This window comes from Ursus maritimus, unplaced genomic scaffold (assembly GCF_017311325.1).
Source record: "Ursus maritimus isolate PB19 unplaced genomic scaffold, ASM1731132v1 scaffold_11, whole genome shotgun sequence".
Lineage (NCBI taxonomy): Eukaryota > Metazoa > Chordata > Mammalia > Carnivora > Ursidae > Ursus > Ursus maritimus.
The window spans coordinates 30,245,156-30,271,459 of NW_024423453.1; the positions used below are offsets into that span (position 1 = coordinate 30,245,156).

A 26,304-nucleotide genomic window follows, 5' to 3' on the forward strand; every position below is an offset into this window, starting at 1 on the left:
GACTTGGGGTAGATTAACAGGAGAAAATCAAATTTAATGGTGCACATACGAGGAATCCGCACAGACATGGGAATTCCAAAGACAGGCAAAATGACAGATACATGTTATTCTGAACTAAGAAGAGGGTAGAGGTCTGGAACTTCAAAGGGAAGGAATGCAATCCTCAGGAAGGTGGGGAAAGTGTTTGCTGGGCCATACAGAAACAATGGGGCATAGAGGACTCCGATCCAACAGACCTTGTTGGGTTCCTTCCTGTCTCCCACACCTGGTTCCTATTATCTATGTGGTTATCTATCGCTTCCGGAAGCGGGTTCTCTATCTCAATTCTTTTTAGGCAGTTGAGAGGCGGAGGTAAAGAGCTTTTCCTGAATCTACTGGCTTTGACTGCTTTTTAACTCAAAATAATCTTCACGCTGATGGGATTTTGGAATATTGGTGAGGTTCGCTGGGGTGAGGTCTGGAGCCGAGGACCAAGAAGGAATTCTTGCGATGTCTTTGGTGCAAATAGGTGGTTTATTTTATTTTATTTATTTTTTTAAAGATTTTATTTATTTATTCGACAGAGAGAGAGACAGCCAGCGAGAGAGGGAACACAAGCAGGGGGAGTGAGAGAGGAAGAAGCAGGCTCATAGCAGAGGAGCCTGATGTGGGGCTCGATCCCACAACGCCGGGATCACGCCCTGAGCCGAAGGCAGACACCCAACCGCTGTGCCACCCAGGCGCCCCAAATAGGTGGTTTATTAAAGCACCCTGTGCCCCAGGGTTGTGAGGGGTGGCTGATTATATCCTGTGGGGTTGGGGGAGGTAAGGAAAAGGGAGGCTTCGAAAGGGTTTTTATATGTTAAAGTAGAATCACAGGATACTGGAGGCCTTGCCGTTGTCAAGTTCAGGTTGTCTTTCCCTCTAGCAAGGCGTTCCCATGAAGATAGTTGGGAGCTTCCGGGAGGAACATTACACTCTGCCCACTGCAAGTATGTCAGTGGGCTGCAGGTTATAAGGACATTTAATTGTATCCACATTCCTTTCTGGAAGCTAGTTTATTCATAAAAATGCTTTGTTCTTGTAAATTGCCAGGGCATTTGTAAACTGAGGGAGACTCCGGTCTTGCAGGATTGTGCTCTGTAAATTAACTGCTTTTCCTTTCCTTAGCTTGAGGGCAGCCAGGAGTGCCTGAAGGATGTCACATATATCCCATCTGGGGGAGGGGTTGTGAGGCGTCAGCTTCTGCTTTGTCCTCAGCTTGCCTTCTGTTCCCTCATCAGCACCAAAGTGGCCCATCTCGGGGTGGCCTGCCCTTGGTCCCTTACACGAAGCCCCTTTGTGGGTTTATTTAACAAACCCGGAACACAGTTTTAGATGCTACGTGCTGTTTTAAGTGCTTGGTAAATGTTAACTAATTCAATCTTCACAACAGCCCTTATGAGCCCGTCTCATCAGTGTCCCGGGCAAGCTTGTGACGTCACTAAGTGCTGGCGCGGGGGGAGGGGGGGGCCCAAGTGCAGACCTGGGTGAGGCCGAGCACATCGCCTTCTCCTGGCCCTGGGGCTCCCTCTAAGGGAGCTGGGGGTGAGATGAGAAAGGGGCCCCAACTTTGTTTTGTAGGAAGCTGCATCTTTAAGGAGCAAAAGGGTTGTGTTGACAGAGGGGAGGGGCTGGATAAATGGGTTCTGTAGAGAAGCCCCCAGCCAGGGAGGGACCCGCGCTGGGCCCAGTGGTATGGGGCATTGCTCTGACGGGCATGAGGACCACTGTGCTATGTCTGATAAAAGGCAACGTAGGAGCGGCTGGGTGGCTCAGTCGGTGAAGCGTCTGCCTTCCGCTCAGGTCATGATCCCAGGGTCTTGGCCTCGAGCCCCATGTCCGGCTCCCTGCTAAGTTTGGAGTCTGCTTCTCTTTCCCTCTCTGTCCCTCCCACCCCTTGCTCATGCGTATGCGTGTGCACTCTGTCTCTCTCGCTTAAAGAAAGAAAGAAAGAAAGAAAGATCTTAAAACAAGAAGTCAACTTAAACTGTTGCTCCACTTCTTCCCTGGAGGGCCGTCTTCTTCTCAGAACAGTACTTTAGTTTATTATTTCTTTAAATGTATGGTCACCATGCCCATGGGAGAGTCAAGGGGACAGCGGGAGGCAGCAGGATACGGGGCGGGGGGGGGGCGGGGAGGATACAACTGGAATCTGCTGGACTCGGGTTCAAATCCAGGTTCTGCCACTTACTGGAGAATAAAGTTAGAATCCACTTAAATGAGCATTAAATCTCAGTGGGATTAAGTAAATGCTTCCACCTCTTTCCCCACAAGAAGTGGGCAAGGGACTCAAGGGTCCAGGGGTTGGCAGAGGGGGCGGGGAAGCTGTTTCCGAATCTGCTGAGCAGGTCTTCCTGCAGGTTGCGGCCGCTGGAGGGCTAATCCCGCAGGCTGAGCCTGGGCCCCAAAGCCAGCGAGGAGAGAGACTTCCAGCAAGGCCGGGAGGCAGCTCCCCGGCCAGATAAAGATCTGTGACTGGCAGTTCCAGCTGACCTGCCTTCCCAATTCCTGTTCCAGAGCAAAGGTCACCCAGCCGTTAGAACCGTCCTTTTCTTTCTTCTCCCCGCCCCCCCCAGCCTCCAGCTCTGTTTACCTTATAAGGAAAGTCAACATTGCAAAGTTGAAAGTGCGTATTATCATTCCCTGGATTGCAACAAATAGTTCCGTGAACCAGAACGTTCCGTGTGGAAGATGGCTGGGCATTCAATCTTGCTGGCTGCTGTCTCCGTCCTGTCGGCGTGTCAGCAAAGTAAGAGTCTCAGGCAGTGTGTGTGTGTGTGTGTGTGTGTGTGTGTGTGTGTGTGGTAGGGGGAGGGAGGTCTGGCGTTTGAGTTTCATGCTTACTTCCTGGCGGCTGCGGGTGCCACACAGACATAGTCTACTCTGGGTCATCAGCGCTTCCTTCCCTGGGGACGGAGATTTGGAACATTCCAGGCAGTAGTTCTCGCAGAGGGGCCGAGCGAGGCTCTGGGAGCCCAGCGATGCTGCGCCGTCTGTGGCCCACAGCCCAGTTCAGATGACTGTTAGAAATGCACCCTAACCCGAGGGAAGTGGGCTATCCATGCTAATCCGGAGTGTTCCAGAGGAAACATTGTACCTGCCTTAGACCATGGCTGTGATTTCTTGAACCCTGATCTTCAGATGAGTGTTAGAAATGCACCCGCTAACCCGAGGGAAGTGGGCTATCCATGCTAATCCGGAGTGTTCCAGAGGAAACATTGTACCTGCCTTAGACCATGGCTGTGATTTCTTGAACCCTGATCTCTTAAAAATAAACTGCCTACGGCAGGTATGTTTATTAGGTTTAAAAAAATCTGCAGAAATACGAGCTTCAGGTTAGGTGATGAATGTGAAATCTTAAGGCACCTTCCTGCTAGGATTATTAAATAGGGTGTCTCCATTGCCTGGTCATGTAAAGAGCATTTGCTCCGTGGGGGTCACATTTGCTCAATTCTTATCATCTTATCTATGATATCAGCTTAACATGCTAAATGGGGTCTGGACAGTGGGAAGCAAGACTCCGTACATATTTCTTTATTTTTCTAAGTGTGCTCCTCCCAGGAAGGGGAGGGGGCAGAGCCAGGGACTGCTCTGGGTGCACAGAGGGCCGCAGCCTGAAGGGACCGCAGCCCTGGATAAAGTCCTGGCCCGCAAGCACGTTCAGTGTCTTGCCTAACCAGTCCCTTTTGTGAATTTATGAAAATATGATACCATAAGACACACACTTTGTGGTTTGAGTCGCAGTCTTTCCCAGAGTCGAGCAGGATGTTTTATTGCCAACCAAAGCAGCACATGAGAGCTGACCCAGTGGTTCCCAAAGGCCTCTGCGGAAACATACCAACCCTGTCTGTTTCCTCCTCCTGGTGCTGCCCCTGAGTGGGTCCACAGATGCCCCAGGCTGACAACGGCTCTGTTTGCTGGTGGGTGCAGGGGACAGTGGGAACTGTGGCCAGAGGTCAGGTGGGGGTGGGTGGGGGTGGGTAGAGAATGGAGGAGACTGGGCCAGTGGTGTTTGGTGGTGTTAGAAAACAAAATTCAACTGAATAAGTTGTAAAGACCTGATTGGCTTTATCCAATGAGTCATGAACCAGGCAGCATTCCATCTCCAGATAGAAAGGAGCTCTAGAGAGCTGTACGAAACGAAAGACTTTTACGGGCAGAAGGGGGCAGAACAGGAAGTTGCTAGCAAGGGGTGATTGTGGCAAAGGTCACCTTTTTTAGATAGCATTTATCTATTGGGCAGATTGCCTCACTAGTGCTAACAAGGCAATTCCAGATTGGCTGGTGTAAGGTTCCACTTCTGGGAGAGGTTGGAACCGTAATTAAGTGAGGGAATCAAGTCTCGGTTTGGTGATGTCAGCTTAGCGCAAATGACTCCATTTTGGGCCTGTTGTCTCTTTTTTAGTAGTGGGAGATGGGGAACGTTTACTGATTGGGCGGGGGAAAGAGAGAAAGAAAGAAAGAGAAGACGTAACTCTTTTGTTGACATTGAGGACGAGCGTTTGCTGCTTCTGCAAAAGTCTGGTGTTTAGGGAGAAGGGACACCATGAACCATGGCAGAAGCAGGTCAGGGTTTGAAGACAGAGTCTCCTCTCTGTCCAGTTCAGCCACTTACTAGCTGGGTGTCCCTGGCCAGGATAGTCTGTCCTTCAGTGTCCTCATCAGAGAGGGTTAAGCAGGCCGCTGGGCGAGAAGTGCCCAGCAGGGTGCGTGGCCTGAGGTTGCTGCTGTCTCTGCCGCTCCCCACAGAAAGAAGCTGGCGCTGGACTGAGAGGCAGCCACAGGGTCCGGGAGCTGAGCTGTGGCGGGGGCGGGGTGGGAGTGTCTCAGTTCACTCATCGCAGCGACGTGCGGCCCTCCAGAGAAAGTGAGGAAAAGAGGGAAGACAGGCACGGCAAATGGAGAATATTCTCAAGTAGCTCTGAGGCGACTGTTAGGGAGGGAAATAAGAAGGATGCGGTCCAGAAAAGGTCAAAGAGCCTTTCCACCTCGTCTCGTGACCCCAGTAGGAGCCACGGTGTCTCTAAGGCCCCTGACCTGGAAGAACAGAAAGGGGCTTCTCCTCCCGGGGGAGATGTTGGCCCAACGGCATCCTTCGGCCCGGCGCTGTGGGTGGGCTGGGAGGGGAGCATTTGGCGGAAGCTCGTCCCGCCTGTTTGCCGCTGCCGCAGACGTGCGTGGCAGGTGCTATGGCTCGCCAGGAGGAAGACAAAGCTTTCACATACAGCTTCGTTTCGAAGCTCTAGGTTCTCGCACCATTGCCCACGTGGAAGGAGCGTGGAAGGAGCACACATCTTTCATTGTTTCCATCTTACAGATGGAAGCCAGAAGCCTTCCAGGCGTTTTCTCCAAGACCGTGGTGCTATGGTGGCAGCAGGGGACACAGTGGCCTCCGTATTCCCCCTCCGCAGACACATCTCCTTTTTGGCTCCAGCGGGGCCCATGAGTCATTGGCGCCTCCAGATTGGGGCCGCCTTGCGAGGATTTAGCCCGGGCTGGAAACCGTCAGTGCCCAGTCCCACCTTTTCTGGATCCTCTGCCCGCTCTGGCTGGCTTCAGGGAGCCACTGCTGGTTGAATGAGAGACTCCAGCTAAGCACTGATACGCATTAGATGTTCAGCTACAGCGTTTAAAACCTGAGCGACGGGTTATTTGTCGCAGAGAGGAAGTCGGGGGGAGGGAAGAGGCCTGCTGTGCGAGCCCGTACTAAAGCAGGCCCACTATTTACTGACTTGTCAGAGGGGAGATGGTATCGGGTCTCAGGGGGAAATGCATCACAACGAAGACTGTCACACAAGCTAGAAACGTGGTGCGCCAAAGGAAATTAGTTTTGAAACATGAGCAAGTAAGAAATGCATGCTCAGGTCCTAAAATCAGTGAGACCAGAATCGTGTTGGAGAGAACTGGTAAGGGAACAAAACCAGGAGAAATAATCCGAAGGGAAGTCATAGACCCCAGAGTTAATTGTGGGGCAAGAAGAAGAGGGTGATAGGGCGGGAGGTGAGAACAACTGACCAAGGAGACTGTGTGGGTCTGGAAGCCTGTAAGGGTTACAGGGCTGGTCTCCAGGTGCAAGTGACCCTGGTATTGGGCTTGGATGATCTCATGGCACAAATGCGGCCAAGGAAGGAGAACAAAGTCATAATCATTTCATAGTGGGGAGACTGAGTCAGACAGGGAGGCATCGTCCCCAAAGGGTTTCTTGTGACCCCCCCCTCCTGGCTCTCGTCATCTCTAGGTAGCCACTGATCTGCTTTATGTCACTATGGATTCATTTGCATTTTGGGGGATTTTATATAAGTGAAACTATACTGTTCTCTTCTGATCTGGCTTCTCTCATTCAGCACAATATGTTTGTGGTTCATCCATGTTGTTCCATGTGTCAATCGTTCATTCCTTGTTACTGTTGGATAGTAGTCGTCTGTAAGGATAAACCACAGATACCACAACTTGTTTATCCATTAGCTGGTTGACCAACATTTGTGTTAGGGTTTTCCAGAGAAGCAGGACCAATACAACACACACACACCCACAGGGCATTTATTTAAAAAAATTGGTTCATGCCTTTGTGGGGGCCAGCAACTCTGAAATTTGCAGGGCGGGCTGGAAGGCTGGAAATTCCAGCAAGAATTGGTGTTGCCGTATGGAGCCTGAAGGCAGTGTGGGGGCAGAATTCCTTTCTCTTTGGGGAACCTCAGTCTTTTCTCTTCAGGCCCTCAACTGATTAGACGAGGCCCACCCACATCAAGGAGGGTAATCTGCTTTACTCAGTATCTACTGATACAAATGTTAATCACATCCAAAAAATATTTTCACAGAGGCATCGAGACTGGTGTTTCACCAAACAGCTGGGCACCATGGCCTAACTTAGTTGACACAATAAAATTAACCATCTCAGAGTTGTTCCTAATTTTTGGCTATTATGAATAAAGCTGCTATGAACATGTGTGTACAAGTTTTTGTATGGACATATGATTTAATTTCTCTTGGGGAAATAACTAGGCATGGGTGACTGGCCATATGGTCTACGTTTGTCTAACTAAAAAAAATCCATTCCAAATGGTTTTCCCGAGTGATTGTATCATTTTATGTTCCCACCAGAGTGTATGAGAATTCTGGCTGCCCTTATAGCCTTACGTCTCTTTTTTAATTGATATGATTTGTCTTTTTAATTTTAAACATTTTAGTAGGTACGTAGTAGTATCTAATTTTGGTTTAAATTTGTGTTTTTCTAATGAATAGTGATGTGCCACATTTTAATCATTAATCCCTCTATACACTTGCAGGTTATTTTGCTTTGCACGTAGGAAAAGCAAGATTAAAATACAAAGTTACACCCCCGGCAGTCTCTGGGTCACCAGAGTTTGAAAGAATATTTCGTGCACAGTAAGTAATGCTTCCCCCACCCTTCAGGGATCCGGGCCTACCACAAAGAGAGAATTCTGACCAGGGGAAAGAGGGACAGAGAAGGTATCCCATTGTAACAAACCATGCTTCACAGCCAAGCCGCTTCTCAGGATGCTTGAAGCTTGAAGTATCTAGCACATGGAGTCTCTCCCCACTGTATTTTGAATTTAGAGGGTACATTTACAGAAAAGGCTGGGATCTTAGGAAAGACTGCTGTACATCTCTAAGCACAGCAGTTTGGTTAAAGATTAGCCCCTTGAGTAACCCGAGAGTTCGATAGCCTCCAGCTGGATTAGCTATGGCATCAATTTTCTATCTTTATTTTTCCTTTCCACTTGAAACAGAGGTGGGTCAGTATTATCCTCTGTCCGTGAGCCATTTCCTAAAATCCCAAATCTGTGAGAATGAGAAAACTTTCCATTTCAGACATACTTGTAGTGATTTTGATCAGCTTGTCTTTTCAGATCCACACAGAATGTTCCATCATAAACACCATGGATTTGGCTGCTGCAGATGCTAGGGCTCCCTTTAGACCTCACCCCCCAAATAAGTGCTTTTAGAAACATTGCATGTGTCACCATTTATATGTCACTTGGTTCTTTTGTTAATACTTTGGGATTTTTCATCTATGTCATGAGTGACGTGGGCCTATAATTTTCCTTTCTTATATGATCTTTGTCTCACTTTGATATCAAGTTTATACTAATCTCATGGAATGAGTTAGAGAATTATTTTCTCAGAGAATTTCAATAAGATTGGGAGAGTGTGTTCCTTCAGAGTTGTTAGATTTTGCCTGTAAAACGATCTGACCTGATGTTTTCCTTGTGGAAAAAATTTTAAACCATGGAATTTGATTTTGTTAATGATGATTGGATTATTCAGCTTTTTATTACATCTTGAATCACTTTGGGCAAGTCATGATCTTTGAGCTGACAGCATTGTTCTCTTGGCCTTCTCTTTGCTTCAACAAGAATTGCACAGACTTCCCCAGGCCTGAAGTGTGGGATGTTAATAGAAGAGATAATTTTAAGAGGTGCATAAACATGTTTTTTTTCAACAAAATTTTGTTGTGGTAAGAACATGTAACATGAGATATACCCTCTCAAAAAATTTAAATGTATAAAACATTATTGTTAGTAGGGGCACAGCGTAGTACAGCAGATCTCCAGAGCTTGATCCCTTGCTTGACTGAAACTTTATGCCCAACATACGATTTTCAGTAACATTGAACAACATGATGAGAAACTCATTTCCATTTCAATTGTCTTTGAATCTTTATCATTATGTCAAGTGGAAAGTATTGGTTTAGTCCCAGTATGTCCCACACTCCAATATTTATTTTTATCAGAGTAATACATGTATGTCTGAAAATAAAGTGAGATTACAAGCTTGAAAGCAACAAATAACTCTCCTTGCTGCCAATCCAACCCCAGAGACAACCATTGGCACCCTTCTGACCACTGCTTTTGGTATTTACTTCCATATTTATAAACATTATGCTTTTACTGCTATTTATTGATTCATAAATTTTAGACGTTATCAATTAGCTTCCTTTTATGGAAGAAAGAATTTCGTGTCTCTCCACTTCTTCTTTTCCTGACCTTCACCTTATAGTACAGTTATATCACTTTGTTGAGTTAAACCAATAGCCAATGTTTATATTATTGTAATTAACTAAGTAATGTTCAAAGCTGAGTCAAATAGTATAGTATGATTTCATCTCCTTGTGAAATTTTTTGTTTTACCTGGGGTTAATGATTGCCTCTTTCTTTATTTGTTTCCTTAGTTTCATTGTCAAATCTTAACAGAACTAAAAATCTTCTCTTAATACATTCAAATACATTAATCTAGTAATACCATTTGTTTTATTTCTTGGATCATTTCTGCTTGAGTCCTCCATCTTTCTGCTCTAGTCTGGAGGATGTTTTTTTAAACCTGCTACACGCAGTCATTGTAGGACTATTTGTCATCATCCTAGGAATTTTCCTTATATTCTCCTGATTTGGATTGCCTGTTTTCCTGCATTTCCTATTTTCCTGTGTATTGGTCTTCTCTCATTTTCGTGGAACATACCCTGCAGAAGTTTCCTGAGAGAAGATGAATAGTTGGTCAAATTTTAAGACTTTACTTTTCTAAATGCCTTTATTCTGCCTCACAGTTGATTGATGGCTTGGTTAAGCATGTATTTCTATGTTAAAAATCCTTACCCTCAGAATTTTGAAAATACTCCTCTATTATTTTCTAGTTTCCACTGATATCATCATGATGTTCTATGCCATTCTAACTTGCGATTGTTTGGAAACTGTGGAGGCTGTAGGATCTTCCCCTCCTTGCAATGTCTTAAGATGTTATGGTGCTGTGCTTGCTTGGAGGCATTTGTCTGCACTACACTGAACCCTAGATGAGGCTTTTTTTACAGCCTGAAAGCTCATGTCTTTCTGTTCTAGAATTTTTAAAAAATATCTTTCCCCCTGAATTTCTTCTTCTTCATTTTCTCTGTTCCTTTATTCTTTTTTTTTTTTAAAGATTTTATTTATTTATTAGACAGAGAGAGACACAGCCAGCGAGAGAGGGAACACAAGCAGGGGGAGTGGGAGAGGAAGAAGCAGGCTCCCAGCGGAGGAGCCTGATGTGGGGCTCGATCCCATAACGCCAGGATCACTCCCTGAGCCGAAGGCAGACGCTTAACCGCTGTGCCACCCAGGCGCCCCTTTGTTCCTTTATTCTTAAAACATATATTAGTTGTATGTTGACCCCCAGATGAGTCACCTAGTTTTCTTTTATCTCTGGTTTTTCATCTTCTTGGCCTTTGTTCTTTCTGAGAAATTTCTTGAACTTCTGTTTACTAATCTTTAAAAAAATTCAGATATCAATTTTAGTTTCTAGAAATTACTTTTCATTCTGTGATTGTTCTTTAGTTCCTGCTGCTGTTATCAAATCATCCCGTTTCTATGTTATGGATACAGTGTAATCCCTTATATCTGAGGGTTTTAATGATAATATTCTTTAAAAAATTCCTTGTATCATTTCTGTTTTTTTCCAAGTTCCTTCTTACTTGTCTATTTTAGCCTTTGTCTTTCATTTTTATTTATTATTTGCCCATCACATATCTGTTGAGCACCTCTAGATATGTGGCACTGTTCCAGTAGCTTATGATGTATCAGTGAAAAATTAGACAAAGATCCTTGCCCTCTTGAAGTTTACCTGATAGTCAAAGAAGACAAAGTAAACAGGTAATATTATAAGGAAATTCTATATTATGTAAGAGGTAGTAAGTTGAGAAATAAAAAGGAGAGCATTGTAAGGGGCCTAGGGGTGCGTTGCTGGGGGTGAGTTGGGGTGGTTGCTATTTAGTTGGTCAGTGTGGACCCCACTGAGAAGGTGACACTTGAGCAAAGGCTTGAAGCAGGTAGAGTTAGCCATGTGAGCGTGCAGAGAAAACACTCTTGAGGCAGAGAGAGTAACTAGTGCAAAGACCCTAAGTGGGAATGTGCCTGGTGGGTTAGCAAGGAAGTCAGCGTGGCTGAAAGAAGGAGCTGCGGAGTAATAGGAGGTAAAGTCAGAAAGGGAATGGAGGGATTATATAGGGCCTTAAAAGCCGTTGTAAGGACTTTGACTTTTCTCTGAGTGAAACAGAAAGTCATTACAAGGTTTTGAACAGAGGAGTGATGTGATCCTATATTTTAAAAGGACCCCTTGGTCTGCTTGGCTAAGAACAGTCTACGGAGGGGTTGGTAGAAGCGGGAAATTCGGTTAGTAGGCTAACTTGAACCGGGGAGGTGGCAGTCGAGGTGGTGAGAAATGGTCAGATTCTGGATATGTTTTGAGGCTACAGCCAAGAGAATTTCCCGACGTAATAAAGATGGAGTGCGAGAAGTGTTCCGAGCGACCTCAGCGATTTGGTCTGAGCATCCCAAGAGAACAGAGAGAGACGACAGAGAGAGAAGGCAGCAGGAGGAGCGGTTTGGCGGGGGAGACGGGGAGGTTCTGTTTGACCTGCTGTGTCTGACATGTGACCTACGCTACAGCGAAGGAGAGGCTGTAGCATTGTCATTCACTAGGCCACTCGGATCCCTTCTTGTTGCGAAGTCAACAGCCTAGTACGTTGTTCACACATCTGAGTAGAGGGACAGCAGGCAGGTGGATAGACGAATCTGCATTTCAGCAGAGGGATCTGAGCTGGAAATACAAATTCAAGAGTCATTGGCACATGAAAATGATTTAGAACCGCGACACCGGAAGAAATCTTTTTTTTTTTTTTCCTGGAGGAACTCTTTAAGGGAGTGGGTGTAGATAAAGGAGAGAAGAGGAGCAAGGACTGAACCAGCCTTAGAAGTCAAGAAGACGGGGGTCCAGCAAAGAGATCTGAGCAAAGGAGATCTTAGAAGCTTTACTCAAATGTCAAGTGGTTTCTGATTGGCTATCTGTGCCAGTTTAATAAAGAGTATCAGAAAATGATCTGGAAGCTCCGTGTGCATGGGTGGGGCTTACTGAGCGGGCAGCGCCACCAAAGGGTGATTGATCAACAGCAGCGGCTTTCTTTTGGAGAGCCCCAAACGTCAGTATCTGTAGGTCCTCTTTCTGGGACCATTTGGTTTCTCAGAGAAAACTCTTTAGCCTCCTGTGGGGACAGGCAAGTATGGGTGGGATGAGGGAAGAGGATGGGTATGATAGGTCTCACTTCTAGCAACCTGAAAGTGTGGTGGCTGAAGGAAGGAGGGTTCTTCCAATACACAGTATGTAGGTTCACACGGATTCCAGTACAGGATCTTATCCCTACCCTCCATTGTTCCTGGACCCCCCTGCGACTCTCTGGTTCCGGTTCTCTAGACAATAGACCTCCCATCTCCTGGGATGGGGAAGTAGGGGTGGGGCTCCGAGGGGGAGGGGAGCTAAAGCACTCCTTACTAGAGTCTGTCAACCAGTTCTTCCCTTTTCAGCCTTTGGCCTCAAAGGGACCTGGAGTCCCCAGTTCCCGAGCTGCTTGGGGTTCTGGGATGAGCAGTGTCTTAGTCCTCATTGGCCCTTCCTTCTGCAGGCATTAGGCTTTGTCTGTCTGCACTCTGTCAGCTCAGCTGCTCTTCCCCTGAGTGCTGTCCTTCCTCAGAAATTGGCAAACATCTCCCTTCCACTGCTGTGTCTGCTCCCGCATTCTTTGTTCTCGATGACTTTATATCTATTTTTTTCCCTTTACTGGCATTTTAGTGAGGTTTCAGGAGGGAGAAGAAATAAGCACGGGTTCGATCTGTCACGTTTAGCATGGAGTCCTTGTGATGTGTTCGCAACACCTCTTGAACATCCGTTCTCCTGTTCGTCAGGGAGGGTCTCGTGCTCTGAGCCATCAGCAATCAACAGCATCTAATGAGAACTTGGCAAATTTTGTTCTCATGGGATTTATTTTTATACTTTATTTGGAAAGTGATGTTCTTTTTCTACTCATAAATTTCATTCTCCCTAATTTAGGTAAAAAAAGTAGTTGATTTATAGAAAAATAGTAAGTGTTCCATGGAGACGCTAAAATTTTGACAGTGATATTTTAATGCCTGAAGTTTGGGAGACACTGTACTAGTTATAAAAATCATCCCAGGAGGAAATTCCACATCTTCCTATCTTGCCTTCCGCCATCTAAGAACTTTCCGTTGGGGAGTTGTTGGGCTTCCAACACACTCAGTCGTCGGGCTGCTTCTGGTTCTGTTTGTTCTTAAACTTTCCACATGTTTGATTTCTTTCAAGTTATTGCTCTCTTCCTTCTCTCTCCCCCCCCCCCTTTTTTTTTAAAGATTTATATATTTATTTTAGAGTGCGGGTGGGAGTGAGGAGGACGAGGAGCAGGGGGAGAAGAGGAGGGAGGGGGAAAGAATCCCAAGCAAACTCTGTGCTGAGCACAAATTCCATCTTGGGGCTCCATCTCACGACTCTGAGATCATGACCTGAGCTGAAACCAAGAGTGGGACACTTAACTGACTGAGCCACCCAGGTGCCCCTCTCTCTTCTCTTCTATAGCTGGACACCATTTTGAAATACTTCTCTTAAGTTGCTGTTTATAAAAAAAAAAGTATACACACCTAATTTCTTTGTTAGAAGTGTTTTGTTTGTTCTCATTGATTAATCATGGCAGAATGAAGAGGGGTTAAAAAATAATGGCCAACAACTGGGGTGGAGGGAGTGAGGAGTCATAAAATGCCTTCAAGAGCATAGTAGTAATTGTCCTGGGTTCTCTCTGAAGGGTGAGTGGGGATGGCCTACTCACTTCCCTGAATTTCTTCTTAGATGTTCCATAGCACAAGACCAAATCTTAGCTCACACTATAAGGTTTAGGTAAATCAGGCCAAATCAGATTGAATTCACTGCTAGTGAAGCCATTTTAATTTTATCTGAGGTAGTTAGGGCAGGATCCCCTGGGATAACCAGGTCATTCCAAAGCCTTCTTGGCTATTCTTGTCTTCAAGGGTAGGCTCTCTTGAGCTCTGCAAATCTCTGAGAGGAAATGCACTTCTTTTCTGGCTCTCCTGAACCAAAGCCTTGAGTCCTTCAGCCTCCCTTGAAGGTCTTATGATCGTGGCTATATCAGAAATGCTGTCTTTTCCCCTGCTCTTTTTTCCTCCTGTTTTGCCCTAAGTATGGCCGAGAAGCCTGGTGTTAGAACTAGTCCTATCTCTAAGTGGAAACTGACATCTCCTAACTATCACTTCAGGGTCCCTCTGACTATCACAGAAATACCTATTTCTTGTCTCAAGCTCACCTCAGGTTGGATAGTCATTTGCCAAGCAGAGGTGATTATTATGGGGCCCAGTTTACCCATATTACCAGCCCAGGGCCTCTTCCCCATTCAGTTCCTCTTCCCCTCCTACAGGGAGGGTCTTGGAGAGGACTCTGTCTAGAGTTTTGCAGTCTTTTGCTAGAATACATTTTTAGAATACATTTTTAAACTTGTGAACAAAGCAACTATAGTTTCAACATGGGCCATTCCTTCATGTTATTGCTAAGCTTAGAAAATTCTATCTAGTCTAATTTGAGTACCTTGATCCCTTTAGATTGAAGGCTTTTATAAATCTAAAAAGTAGATCCAAGTAATACCTTGATCTTGTTGCAATTTAAGTACATTCCCTCTGATTCTATTCTCACCAGAAGAGAAGAGCCTGCTAATGACCCCAGTCTTTTTCATACAGTTGGGGACCATTATTAATATCTTTCATCTTCTGTATTTTGAGGCTAGGTAGTAATAATTCTTCAGCTTTTCCCCCCAGTGATTAAAAAATTTTGGTTGTTCTCTTTAGACTAAGATTTTTCATACTATTTCTAAACTGGAAACCTAGAAGCATGTAGTGTCCCAACAATGGTTTTGTCAGCGCTGGGTAAGATAGAAGAATTTCCTGGGGCGCCTGGGTGGCACAGCAGTTAGGCGTCTGCCTTTGGCTCAGGGCGTGATCCCGGCGTTGTGGGATCGAGCCCCACATCAGGCTCCTCTGCGGGGAGCCTGCTTCTTCCTCTCCCACTCCCCCTGCTTGTGTTCCCTCTCTTGCTGGCTCTCTCTCTGTCAAATAAATAAATAAAATTTATATTAAAAAAAAGATAGAAGAATTTCCTCTTGCTTAGTTCTTTGAATGTACCCCTATTTGCTTAATACTGAATGAATCAGTTCCTGTTCCAGAATTAGCCTGCCACAAGTAAACTCAATCATCAGGAATCCGAGTATTCTTTAGAAATAGTACCCACTTCTCACTTTACTATAGCTGTAAATTTTTTGTTTTTGTTGTTTCACTTACTTTTTATAGTCATTTTGAATTCAAATCCTGAAATTTAGAGATTAAAACTAGTGGCTCTAATGTATGTCTGCAAACTATGGAGAAAGGAAAATTCACAAAGGAAAACTTTCAGGTATTCTGCAATACTAGAATTATAAGTAATGTAAATCACTATTTTTGTAATAAGTACACATAAGTTAAAGAGAGACAGTAAACATGGCTCCATTTTTCTTACAAGTGCACTCATCTTAGATATTGGCTGAAAGCCTAAGATGTACTTATCCACGGAGTTAGAAAGGGCTAGGGGTCCCCGAAGTGAGAGACAGACCCTAAACGATGAGCTCTTCAAACCGTAGCATCCTCTTCCAAAACCATCGGTATTAGTCAGCTTGGGCTGCTGTAACAAGATACCACAGATTGGGTGGTTTAAACAACAGACATTTGTTTTCTCACACTTCTGGAGACTAGAAGATCAAGATCTCGATCTAAGATCAAGGTTCTGGCTGCTTGGATTTCTGGTGAGAGCTCTCTTCTCTTGGCTTGCAGATGGCTGCCTTCTTGCCATGTCCTCACTTGTCGTTTCCTTGGTGTGTGCATGTGAGGACAGAGAAGGAGCTGGGCAGAGTGAGTCTGGTGGGTGTCAGAGAACTCTCTGGTGTCTCCTCTTAGGAGGACACCGATCCCATTGGATCAGGGTCCCACCCTTCTGACCTCATTTCGCCTTAATTAGTTTCTTACTCCACATCCAGCCACACTGGAAGGTTGGGTCTTCAACCTATGAATTTTGAGGGACACCAACAGTCAGTCCATGCCAGCACCAGATAACTCTGTCACACAAGCTGGCCGCGTCTCAGGTGGCGGGGGGACGAGAAGCAGCAGGAGTGGGGATGAGCTGTAAGCCTCACTCCCTTAGCAGCACCCCTGAATGGGGGGTTGGGCTCCTGCCCTCCTGCTGTCCGTGCCACCTGCCCTCTGGTGTTCCCACACAAGGGTTAACTCGACAAGGAGCAATTCAGATAGTTATGAATCTCTATAGAAAGATTAGCCCCAGCACCTTCCATCCGTGAGCCTTTTCGGAGCATATTAACCTGTTGCTCTGACCCTCAGCCAGTGTAATAATCGAAAAGACCTTCCAGGGTCAAAAGTCAGCAGCCGGAGGCTGGGTCATCTGTTAATAGAGCAAGCCGCTCCTGGCGGTGGGCGGCCCACTGCTTCCGAATGAGTCACCCCAGCAGAAGGAGAAAGAGAAAGGGGCAAACAAGAACTCGAGAGGGGAGAACGTCCTAAGAAGCCTTGAAGTTGCCTTGTCTGTTTTATTTCTTAAACGTGTTATACTATTAGAAAGGTACTCTAGCTAATCAGATTTTTCCCTTCCGTACCTCGTTCACATTTTCTATGAACAAGAGCGTCCTACACAGTCTCCTATTGTGCCTTTATTAGAAATCTACCAAACAGCAGAGCTGTTCAGAAGAGTGTGAGGTCAGAGTTCTCCCAAGGGACGCGGCCATGCTGCGGGTGCACGAGGTAATCTGCTGTGAGGGTGAGGACATTCGGGAGCTTCTATTTATATTTGCTCTTAAAATCTCATTCTTTAATTCCTGTTTTGTGTGTGTTTTAGAATGTACATGATATTCTTTTCCTGTTGATTCTGTGAGCTGTGCTAATGGATCAGCCCCATATTCCCACTGCTTTAACACAATGGAAATGTGCCGCCCGTTCATGTAGGGTCCCCTATGGGGGATCCTGGGGGAGGGGCCTTCCACATGGCCGTTTCGAGGCCTGCGCTCCGTCCATCTCAGGGATCCGTCCCCATCCATGTCCCCAGGGCTCTCCCCACTCAGCCAGTGTGTGGGGGAAGGGAGCTTGGCACAGCCGCTTCTTAACCATCTGGCTCAGAAGTGACATTTTACTTTGTCTTTCCACTGGCAGGAAATAGCCCCGCCCCGATCCTGGACGGCCGCGCGTCTGGTCGCTGGCCGGGCAGCTACTGCGCAGCGCAAACGCACGCCATCTTTGTGGCCAGCTGGCCGCCTCTGCTGCGTGCAGGAGGACGTGTGTGTGTGTTTATGGGGCGTGCAATCCTGAGAACTATACAGTCAACAAAATTTGGAGACCTGTGCTTTAGGAACTGCTCAGTTTGGCTGTCAGGCCACTGTTGGATTCTTTTTTCCAAAATGAGGTGACCTGAGCGGCACAGTTCACGATGGAGGCAGGATCAAATGGTACTTAGTTCGGGACTGTCCTCACTACCGCCGGCCCTGGGGCCAAGTGGGGCTCTGAGGGGCCCCACAGCCAGGCTTTGGAGTTGGGAGTTGGGGACGAACCCTGAGGGGTTTCAGCAGCTTTAACGACTCCATCTCTACAGGCTCCTTTGGGTCATCCTTTCTGGTGACCAGCTCTTTCCAGTTTGCCTGGCGCTTTCCCACTCAAAGTGCCGTGTCCCAGGAAACCCTCAGGTCTAGGCCGACCGAGACATGGATCTGGGACCATCCTGGTTATAGAGTTCAAAGTCCCATGTTCTGAAATCCTGCTCAGTCTAGGGCAAACTAGGAGGACTGGTCACCATACTCTCCTTCTAGCAAACTCTTTCTGTTATTGCCCCTCGGTAGAATGTGGGGCATGTGGTGACATCTGCCTATAACAAAGGAAACTCTTCTCCCCTCATCATTTTATGGGAAGTTTAAATATCAAAAGCGCACAGGATTCTTGAGCAAAGAGGGCTCTGACCAGGGAAGAGGAGACAGATGCGTCTCCCTCAGTGCGGGCACATGGGAAAGGGGACAGTCCGTCAGTGGCCGTAATCAGCTGCCCCCTCTCTTCCCTGTGAAGGGAGATGGGCACAGTGCTGCCAGCTGTTTTCTGTTGCATTTGGATACTTTTCCTAAGGCTCACCTATCCTAAGAGGACAGAACATATCTGCTCTCATGTCCAAAAGAGACCAGAAATTATTTTCATTTTAGTTTTCTTGTCAATGTAACTGTAATTAGTCACCGATAGGATTGTGAAGAACACGTTTTCCGAAGTCGGTCCCCTTGAGTTAAACAATGTTTGTGGAGAACTGGCTGTGAACGAGCTATCTTGGGACACATCCAGGCAGGAACCACTGAACTGCGGTGGCAGAAAGACCTGGTCGCAGGCTGGTGGTTGGTGGTGGGGGGAGAGGTCATACTGAACAGGTAGAATGGGTTGCAAGGTCAAGCAATACCTGGTGTTCTGGGCAGGCAGCTACAGAGGAGAGCATCGGCATGCAGCCGGGCCCGGGCCGTCAGACAATTACTTTTGGTCTCTGCCAGGTGATATTAACACATGGTCAGAGCCTCCTTTCAGAGGGACTAGGGCTTAAGGCAGGTCAGCACAAGTGGGGCCAGGAGCAAAGGATAATGAGCACTGCTAAGATCTGAGGCCAGGGTGAGACCAACAGTGACTAACTGCTTATAGGGGACAAAGGGACTCGTTTCTTAGGAGCAGAACTGCCCAAGTACTTCAGGCTCCTCCCTCGGGGAGCACAAATGCAGTGACAGTCCCACCCTTGCCTGAATCTCAATGGCTTCTAACCACCCCTGCTTCCCAGGACCTCAGCACCCCGCCCCCTATCTTCTGGGTCACTTCCCAGAGTCCCAGGGTTGGTGCACAGGGACCCAGCCCCTGCTGGTGAGTGCTTTAAAGGAGGGATCGTGCCGCTGTCCTGCTAGAGTGCTCCCCCAAATCCTGTGGCTGCAAGCCCCATTAGCTTTCAGAGCTAGGTGTTTTGGGGGCCCAGACCTCAAGCGGAAGTCTTAAAAGGTGGCGGGCTCTCTGTGGGGTCCTCGGGGAGAAGCTTCTGGTCTGGTGCTGGGTGGGGGTGAGGGGTATGGCGAAAGTGTGTCGCAGCCTTTCCCGCCTGTTTCAGTGTGGGTATTTGGAGGAGTCACTCAGCAGCTTTTGGGTTTCTTTCAGAGGGAATTGCTGTGTGTGTGGCTGGGCAATCCGTGTATCCGTGGGAGGAAGGAAGTTCCAGAGCCACCTGTTGGCCATCTCGGTGACAAAAGCAAAATAAAACAACCTTTTTTTTTTTTTTTTTTTTAAATTAAGAAAAGAAAGTCACTCGTGGTGACCTTGGCTGGAAGATACAGGTCTTAAAGAACCGGTATCAACTATTTCCGGGCCAGTTGTCTCATAACCTTAGGTACCCAAGCTTGAAGGAAGAATGTGGAATCATTTCAAATTCTCTGCACTATGCCGCTGCCACCAGGATTAACACACGACATTACAGATGACAGAGTTCTTTCCGGTTGTGATACAGCAAGGAGCTCAGCCAACCTAACCAGGATCACTTGGGGGCACAGCGCGGGAAGAATGACTCTAACTCATCTTTTTTCCCTTTGCTAGGTGCGGATGAATTATAGTTCCCAGAGAACTGTTCCTTTTTGCTTAAAATAGTATCAGATTTTCCGTCCAAGTTTTCTATGAATAGAGGCCATCTGACTTGATGTTAGGACAGAGCTTTGGAATCTGGTGGTGACACAGTGCCTTTGATTCTCTGCAAGGCATCGGTCAGTTTGTGCTCTCGGGACTTAGTTTTCTTCTCCGTAAAATGGGAATGAAAAATACTCATTTACTTCAGGAGATTTTAGGGGGATTATTGAAAACTCTATTTTAAGTGCTGAGTAACTCAAGTGGATGGCAATGAGTGTGTAGGGATTTTTGGGAAGAAATCTGATTACTATAAATTGTGTTATTTCCTGGGTTCTTTAGAGAAGATGCAGAATGAATTGTAGGCTTAGAATCAGGACCATCTCAAGGTCTGTCTTTTGGAAAAGAGCTAGAATTCATTCCTGCTACTGGCGGCTTACGTGTAGGAAAGTGATTCTTGGCCCTGATCTGAGGTTTAAACAATGTTTGAGTCTTGGAAGAATCATTTGACATGAAAAGACATCTAAGTTTTCATGTAATATATTATTTTTATAAGAAGAGATTAGACATTTACCTCCGGATGAAAGAATAATATTTTGGTGTATAGTTTTCTCATAAAATAACCCATGTCTGGGCGCCTGGGTGGCTCAGTTGGTTAAGGGTCTGTCTTCAGCTCAGGTCAAGATCCTAGGGTCCCTGCATCATAGGGTTTCCTGCTCAACAGGGAGCCTGCTTCTCCCTCTCCTCCCTGCTCCTGCTCTCTCTGTCACTATCTCTGTCTCTCTCTCAAATAAACAAATAAAATCTTAAAAAAAAAAAACCCATGTCTTTATTTTTTCCTGCAGACAAAACTGTGTGGAGTTTTACCCCATATTTCTGATTACATTGTGGATCGCTGGATGGTATTTCAATCAAGGTAATTTTAAAATACAATCAACTCTGTTCTAATGATGCCTGTGGTTCTTAGAACCATTAAGGGACAGATGTGCAACCATATATCTACTGATCCCGGAAACCGTTTTAAACAAAACAATCCATGTCTCTGTGCATCAAAGAGCAATGCCCTGCAGATAAGCTAACTTTGGCTTCATTTCAATTTAATTCAGTAATAAAAAAAAAACCAACTTCGAACAAACTGTATGCTGGGCATTCCCAGATGAAAATGACATGAGCTCTGTCTTCAACTCTGATTCCTTAATTCTAGTTTCTCTGCAACAGTTCACCCTAATTATCATAGCTGTTATTTATTGAGCACTTACTATATACCAGGTCCTGTTTTAAATTTCCAAACCTATCCAATGTACAGGATATACAGGATTAAAAACCTTCCTATGAGGTAGTTCTATAATTAATGCCTCCTTTACAGATGAGGAAACTAAATCACAGGTTAAGTCATTTGTCCAATTTCACCTTCCTCAGTATAGGAGAAAACTGGCTGTCAAGTACAGGCAGGGTCTGTAGGTATTTTCCCAAGAACACATGTGCCTTTTCTTGCCTTCTCAAGGATGCAGTGTTCCTGTGTGTAGCAGCTCTGCAAACATCGGGGATATCCTTGGTGCGCTGAAGGCCTAACCCAGCTCCGCCTGTTTCCTTGAACAGGGGGTCGGAGCAGCAGCAGCTGCCTTAGTTGGAGAAATTCAATCTCTTTTGGTTTCCGATAACTTTCATCACCTCATTTGGGTCTGACACTGGATGGCTAAGATTTCAATAAACCCCAATCCAGCTGCTTTCAAAGGCAACCCCATCACTGTCTTCTTGTAATTTTTACTGTCAACGGAGGAATTTCAGATAAAATGTCCTTCAGAGAGAGACTTCTTAACTCTAATCCAACTTGCATTTTTGTCCCCTGAGGCCGTGAATGAAGGCGGGTGTTCCTTGTCAGGTAAGACTGCATTAACAACTCCTAAGGAAAGTGTCTTTGATAGTGGGGCTCAGTCTCTGCTATTTGACCCTTTGAATTTCACTGTAATGGGCAGAATGAGGCCCACTGTCAGAAAAGGATTTTCTGTCATAATTTTCCTTCTTTCTCATGAAAAGTTAGGTTGCCTATCAGTTGCCGTGAATAGTTCTCATTGTCTTTGCGGGAGTTAAGTCATTAGACTGGGGGGGGGGGTCAAAAGTGCAGCCTGCTCCGGGATCTCCACTTCCTCCCTCACAGGCCAGGTGCCCACCCCCCATCTCCTCTCTGCTTGGCCCCCTCCTCCTCACCCGCAGGCCCCACGCAAGCGTCCTTCCCTCAGGAGGCCTTCCCTGAGCCCTGTCTAAGGGCGGCCGGCCCCCGCTGTTCCATTTGTCCTGTGCCATTTCCTTCACTGCATTTTCAATTCTGTGATGTTCTTCTAATTTTTCTCCTTGTTGTCTGTCTTTGCTGATAAAGACATAAAGGTAGGGAGCTTGTATCTATTTCATTGCTAACCCTAATCCTTAGAATAATACCCGGTATAGAGTAGAAACTAAGGAAAATGTTTGTGATCTAATAAAATATGGAATTTAATTTTATCCAGGATATCAGAGCCCCACAGATAGACTCTAAGTGTGTACCCGAGAGCTCTCGCAATCTGCATCCTTTGGGTGCTGAGGAAGAGAGGGTGTCCCTCATGGTAGGGAAAATACAGATATTTTCTGTTGGACAAGATGGCAGAAGATCATGCCATACTCTGCATTTCTTTAGGTGAAATTGATGTATTGTATAGTGAAAGGCACAGACCATACATGGACCATTCAATGAGTTTTAACAAGTGTATACCCATCGAGAAGCAGAACATGACTACCACTCAAAGTTTGTCTTTTTTAAAGACTTTGTTTGTTTATTTATTTATTTGCGAGAGAGAGCAGGGGGAAGAGTAGAGGGAGAGGGAAAAGCATGTGGGGCTCAGTTTAACGACCCTGAGATCATGACCTGAGCTGAAACCAAGAGTTGGACGCTTAACTGACTGAGCCACCCAGGCACCCCCAGAAAGTTTTCTTTTTATTTTATTTTATTTTATTATTTTTTTAAATGATTTTTTATTATATTATGTTAGTCACCATACAGTACATCCCCGGTTTTCGATGTAAAGTTCGATGATTCGTTAGTTGTGTATAACACCCAGTGCACCATGCAATACGTGCCCTCCTTACTACCCATCACTGGTCTATCCCAATCCCCCACCCCCTCCCCTCTGAGGCCCTCAGTTTGTTTCCCAGAGTCCATAGTCTCTCATGTTTCATTCCCCCTTCTGATTACCCCCCCTTTCTTTATCCCTCCCAGAAAGTTTTCTTAATGCCTCCTCCCACGTATGCCCCTCCTCATTAGGCACTTTCAGAGACAGAACTATTCCAGTCTTTTTCATCATACTTTAGTTTTGCCCATTCTAGAACTTTCCATAATTGGAATCATACAGTATGTACTCTTAGGCAATGCTTCATTCACTCAGCGAAATGTTGAGACTCGCTGTGTTGTTGCAAGTGTCCGTGTCTTTCTGTTGCTGAGTGGTATTCTGTATGTAGTATGATTATCTCAGTTTTGTTATCCATTCTCCTGTTGATAGGTTTCTGGCCTCTTTCTCATTTTTACTATTATGAATAAAGCTGCAGTGAACATTCTGTACAAGTCTTTTTATGGACACGTGCTTTCATATCTTTTGCGTAAATATATAGGAATGGAATTGCGAGGTCAAAGGTATGTTTAGCTTCATAAGAAACTACCAGAACTTTTCCCAAAGTGGCTGTACTATTTTGCGTTTCCACAGATAAAATATGAGGATTCCAACACCGCCAACATTTTGTGTTGTTGGTCTGTTTAAATTCTAGCCGTTACAGTGGGCATGCAGTGGTGTCATCTCGTTGTGGTTTTTTTTTTTTTTTTAAAGATTTATTTATTTGACAGAGATAGAGACAGCCAGCGAGAGAGGGAACACAAGCAGGGGGAGTGGGAGAGGGAGAAGCAGGCTCATAGTGGAAGAGCCTGATGTGGGGCTCGATCCCACAACGCCGGGATCACGCCCTGAGCTGAAGGCAATCGCCCAACCGCTGTGCCACCCAGGAGCCCCCCTTGTTGTGGTTTTAAGATACAGTTTGCTGATACCGAATGATGTTGAATAATGTTGAAAAAAGCCCTCGTGTGCTTATGGGTACATTTGCTTATCTTCCTGTTGAATAATCTATTCAAATATTTTGTCCATTAAAAAAATTAAGTTGTTTTCCTTCCACGATTGAATTGTCGGAGCTGTTTGTGTATTCCGGACACGTACACGTTTTGTGAGCATCTTCTCAGTTGTCCTGTCACATGCTGAGAGACCACCAGCATATTCTGTACCTGCTCTATTTTTTCTCTATAGTTTTTGCTACCTGTCTGGGTCTGCTGTACATATATGCCCGTCACCAGTATTTCTGGGGATATTCAGAAGCAGCTAAAAAAAGGTAAGGAGAAGCTACGAATTGGGTATTTCGGCAAAGAGTAGCAGGGGGCAGTCTGAGCTAGCTGCACGTTCCTGAGGGTGTTAACAGCCCCGAGGGTCGTGGTCGCGTGACTGATCTGTGTGGCCCAAGACCCTTCTTACCAGGCCGTGCACAACGAGGGGTGCGACGGGAACGGCACGCACAAACTCTGCCCTCAGTGTGCACTCGTGGCCACCACACTTGAAATCCTTGCAAGAATCGTGCACGATCTCCAAAAACTTGCAAAGGAAATGATCCTGCCCAGTCTCGATGATCCTTGAATGTTCAAAGGAGCCAATCTCTGTGGCTAGGCATCCCCTTTAATTTATGTGATGAATCAGAATTTTCGAATGGCAGAAACCTGGACATTCTGGGCGGTGCCAGCAGCGAGCAGCCGACCTCAGGCCGCCTCCCTCCATCCCTGCAGCTGCTTAACCCCTCTCTGCCTCGTGTCTGTCCCGTAGGATCACCGGTTTCCGGCTGAGTCTGGGGAGTCTGGCCTTGCTGACAGTCCTAGGCGCCCTGGGAATTGCAAACAGCTTCCTGGACGAATACCTGGACGTCAATGTCGCCAAGAAACTGAGACCCTTCTAATGTCCCCCCCGCCCCTTTGCCCAAATACTTGCAGAAGCTGTGTCCACCCTGAAGATTATGTGGGGTCAGCTGATCAATTTTTAAAAAGAAAAGTCTTTATTCTGTTTTTCCTGAAATGGCTTTGTAGGAACATACCCTTTAGAGAATACCTTTTCTGTTGAAGAATTAAAGTCTGCCACGTAGGGCTGGAACCGTATCCTCAGTGCCCAGGCTCTTTTCTTGAAGCGCGTGCTGAAGTCACAACTGCTCATGTGGGGAGAGAGCAGCCTGACGTGTGCCGGCTCCTCTGTGGGGCCACCATCGTCCCCCGCCTCTGAGACTACTGCTCTTGCTGGAACGTTCCAGACAGCTGCGAATAAGGCAGCCAAGCTGACTTTGCACAGATGGCTGCACGTGGGGGAAGTCAGGCAAACACACAGAGTAGCCAGACGAGAGAGTCATCAACTAATAGCACAAAACAAATCTGGGTGTGAAATCGACTTTATAAAGGAAAAAGGAAAAGAAAGAGGCCTATCATTTTTAAGGAACCATCCAGGCACTAGTGTGCCGTGGATGTCCTTGCCCCTGGCCAGGGGAGGGAGGGTCATGGTCACAGCTGGAGCGAGGGCTGGGTTCTGCTGTATGTCGTCCTGTGTCGCGTGGGATTTGGGGTCAGCAGCTGTTGTGACCCCGCGGTGCAGTCACTGTGTGGCACGATGCAAATGACCCTTCTTTACTTTCTTCATCTTTTTAAAAAAGATTTTATTTGTTTATTTGAGAGCACAAGCAGGGAGGGCAGCAGGCAGAGGCAGAGGGAGAAGCAGACTCCCTGCTGAGCAGGGAGCCGGATGTGGGGCTCGATCCCAGGATCCTGAGATCATGACCTGAGCTGAAGGCAGATGCTTAACCCACTGAGCCACCCAGGTGCCCCTACTTTTTTCATCTTTAAGATGGGAATGAATTCACCTCACAGTCTTCAGGGACTTTAGGAAAATGGAATTACGAGCACATATAACACATTTTAACATCAAGAAAAGGGCTCTCTTAATTTTTCTAAAGAAATCTGGACAGCCTCAAGTCTGTTGTGGGCATCTTCAAGAAGCTGTTGATTGGGACTTTTCTTTTTTGTGGGTACAGAGGAAGTTTTAAAGACTATGGATAATAGGAAAAGAAATAAAGGCATTTAAAAACTAGTGTTTCCAGATTAGTGGGGAAGAGATGACAAGCCCCGCATCTCACGTAGCAGTACTAAATATTTGCAAATACACTGAGAACCTAGTGGTCGGGGAATGGGGATATGAGGCTCCTAGTCTGGTTCCCTTACTCGCTGGCTGTTTGCCTTTGAATAAGGCACCTTGGCAATAGGGGAGCGGAGCGAAGAAGTGAAGACCAGACCCAGCCAGCACCAATCCTGTTCTAGCACGCGCTGGCCCTGCTTCCGCAGCTCTCCGTGGCTCTCGGCCTCCATTCTCCTTCGGCAAAATGGGGCTATTACTCACTCTAAAATGCTGTGTTTCTATGGTCTTTTTGCTCTTTAGTATTCCGATCAGTTACGGTGACTTGTATGGCGACATTGAATTGTTTTATACATTGAAGACAATAAGGAAGAAAGAATGCAAATTTTTGACCCCAAAGAACAATTACTGAATACTCATATCTTTCAGAAGTGGGGAAAAGAACACAGGACTTTCCCAATCTCGCCCTTGAGGATATATAAATGATTTCTATTTTGCATCTAAATTGGAGC

At 46.1% G+C, this 26,304-nt stretch overlaps 1 protein-coding gene across 5 annotated transcripts; it reads left to right on the top strand.

Moving 5' to 3' along the window:
• Nucleotides 1-2,524: 2,524 nt before the first annotated feature.
• Nucleotides 2,525-24,774, top strand: MGST2 (microsomal glutathione S-transferase 2). 5 transcript variants are annotated; one of them, XM_040626326.1, is made up of 8 exons: nt 2,525-2,770; nt 7,308-7,407; nt 16,614-16,697; nt 20,411-20,481; nt 21,070-21,111; nt 21,397-21,447; nt 23,885-23,966; nt 24,449-24,774. In XM_040626326.1, exons 1-8 carry the CDS (start codon nt 2,713-2,715, stop codon nt 24,576-24,578), a joined length of 618 nt encoding a protein of 205 aa, XP_040482260.1. In that variant the 5' UTR covers nt 2,525-2,712; the 3' UTR covers nt 24,579-24,774. The 5 variants fall into 5 exon arrangements, with proteins under 5 accessions (XP_040482260.1, XP_040482261.1, XP_008683636.1 ...); XM_040626327.1 differs by lacking the exon at nt 16,614-16,697 and having other exon boundaries at nt 2,548-2,770; XM_008685414.2 differs by lacking the exons at nt 21,070-21,111; nt 21,397-21,447 and having other exon boundaries at nt 2,549-2,770.
• The last annotated feature ends 1,530 nt before the right edge of the window (nt 24,775-26,304 follow it).

What these genes read in the sequence shown, in the direction of transcription:
- MGST2 (XM_040626326.1), top strand. Translation starts at nt 2,713, where the DNA reads ATGGCTGGGCATTCAATCTTGCTGGCTGCTGTCTCCGTCCTGTCGGCG. An exon ending in TGGATGGTATTTCAATCAAG is followed by an intron (nt 20,482 to 21,069) that starts GTAATTTTAAAA and finishes TGCCTTCTCAAG; the next exon opens with GATGCAGTGTTCCTGTGTGT. An exon ending in AGGCGGGTGTTCCTTGTCAG is followed by an intron (nt 21,448 to 23,884) that starts GTAAGACTGCAT and finishes TTTTCTCTATAG; the next exon opens with TTTTTGCTACCTGTCTGGGT.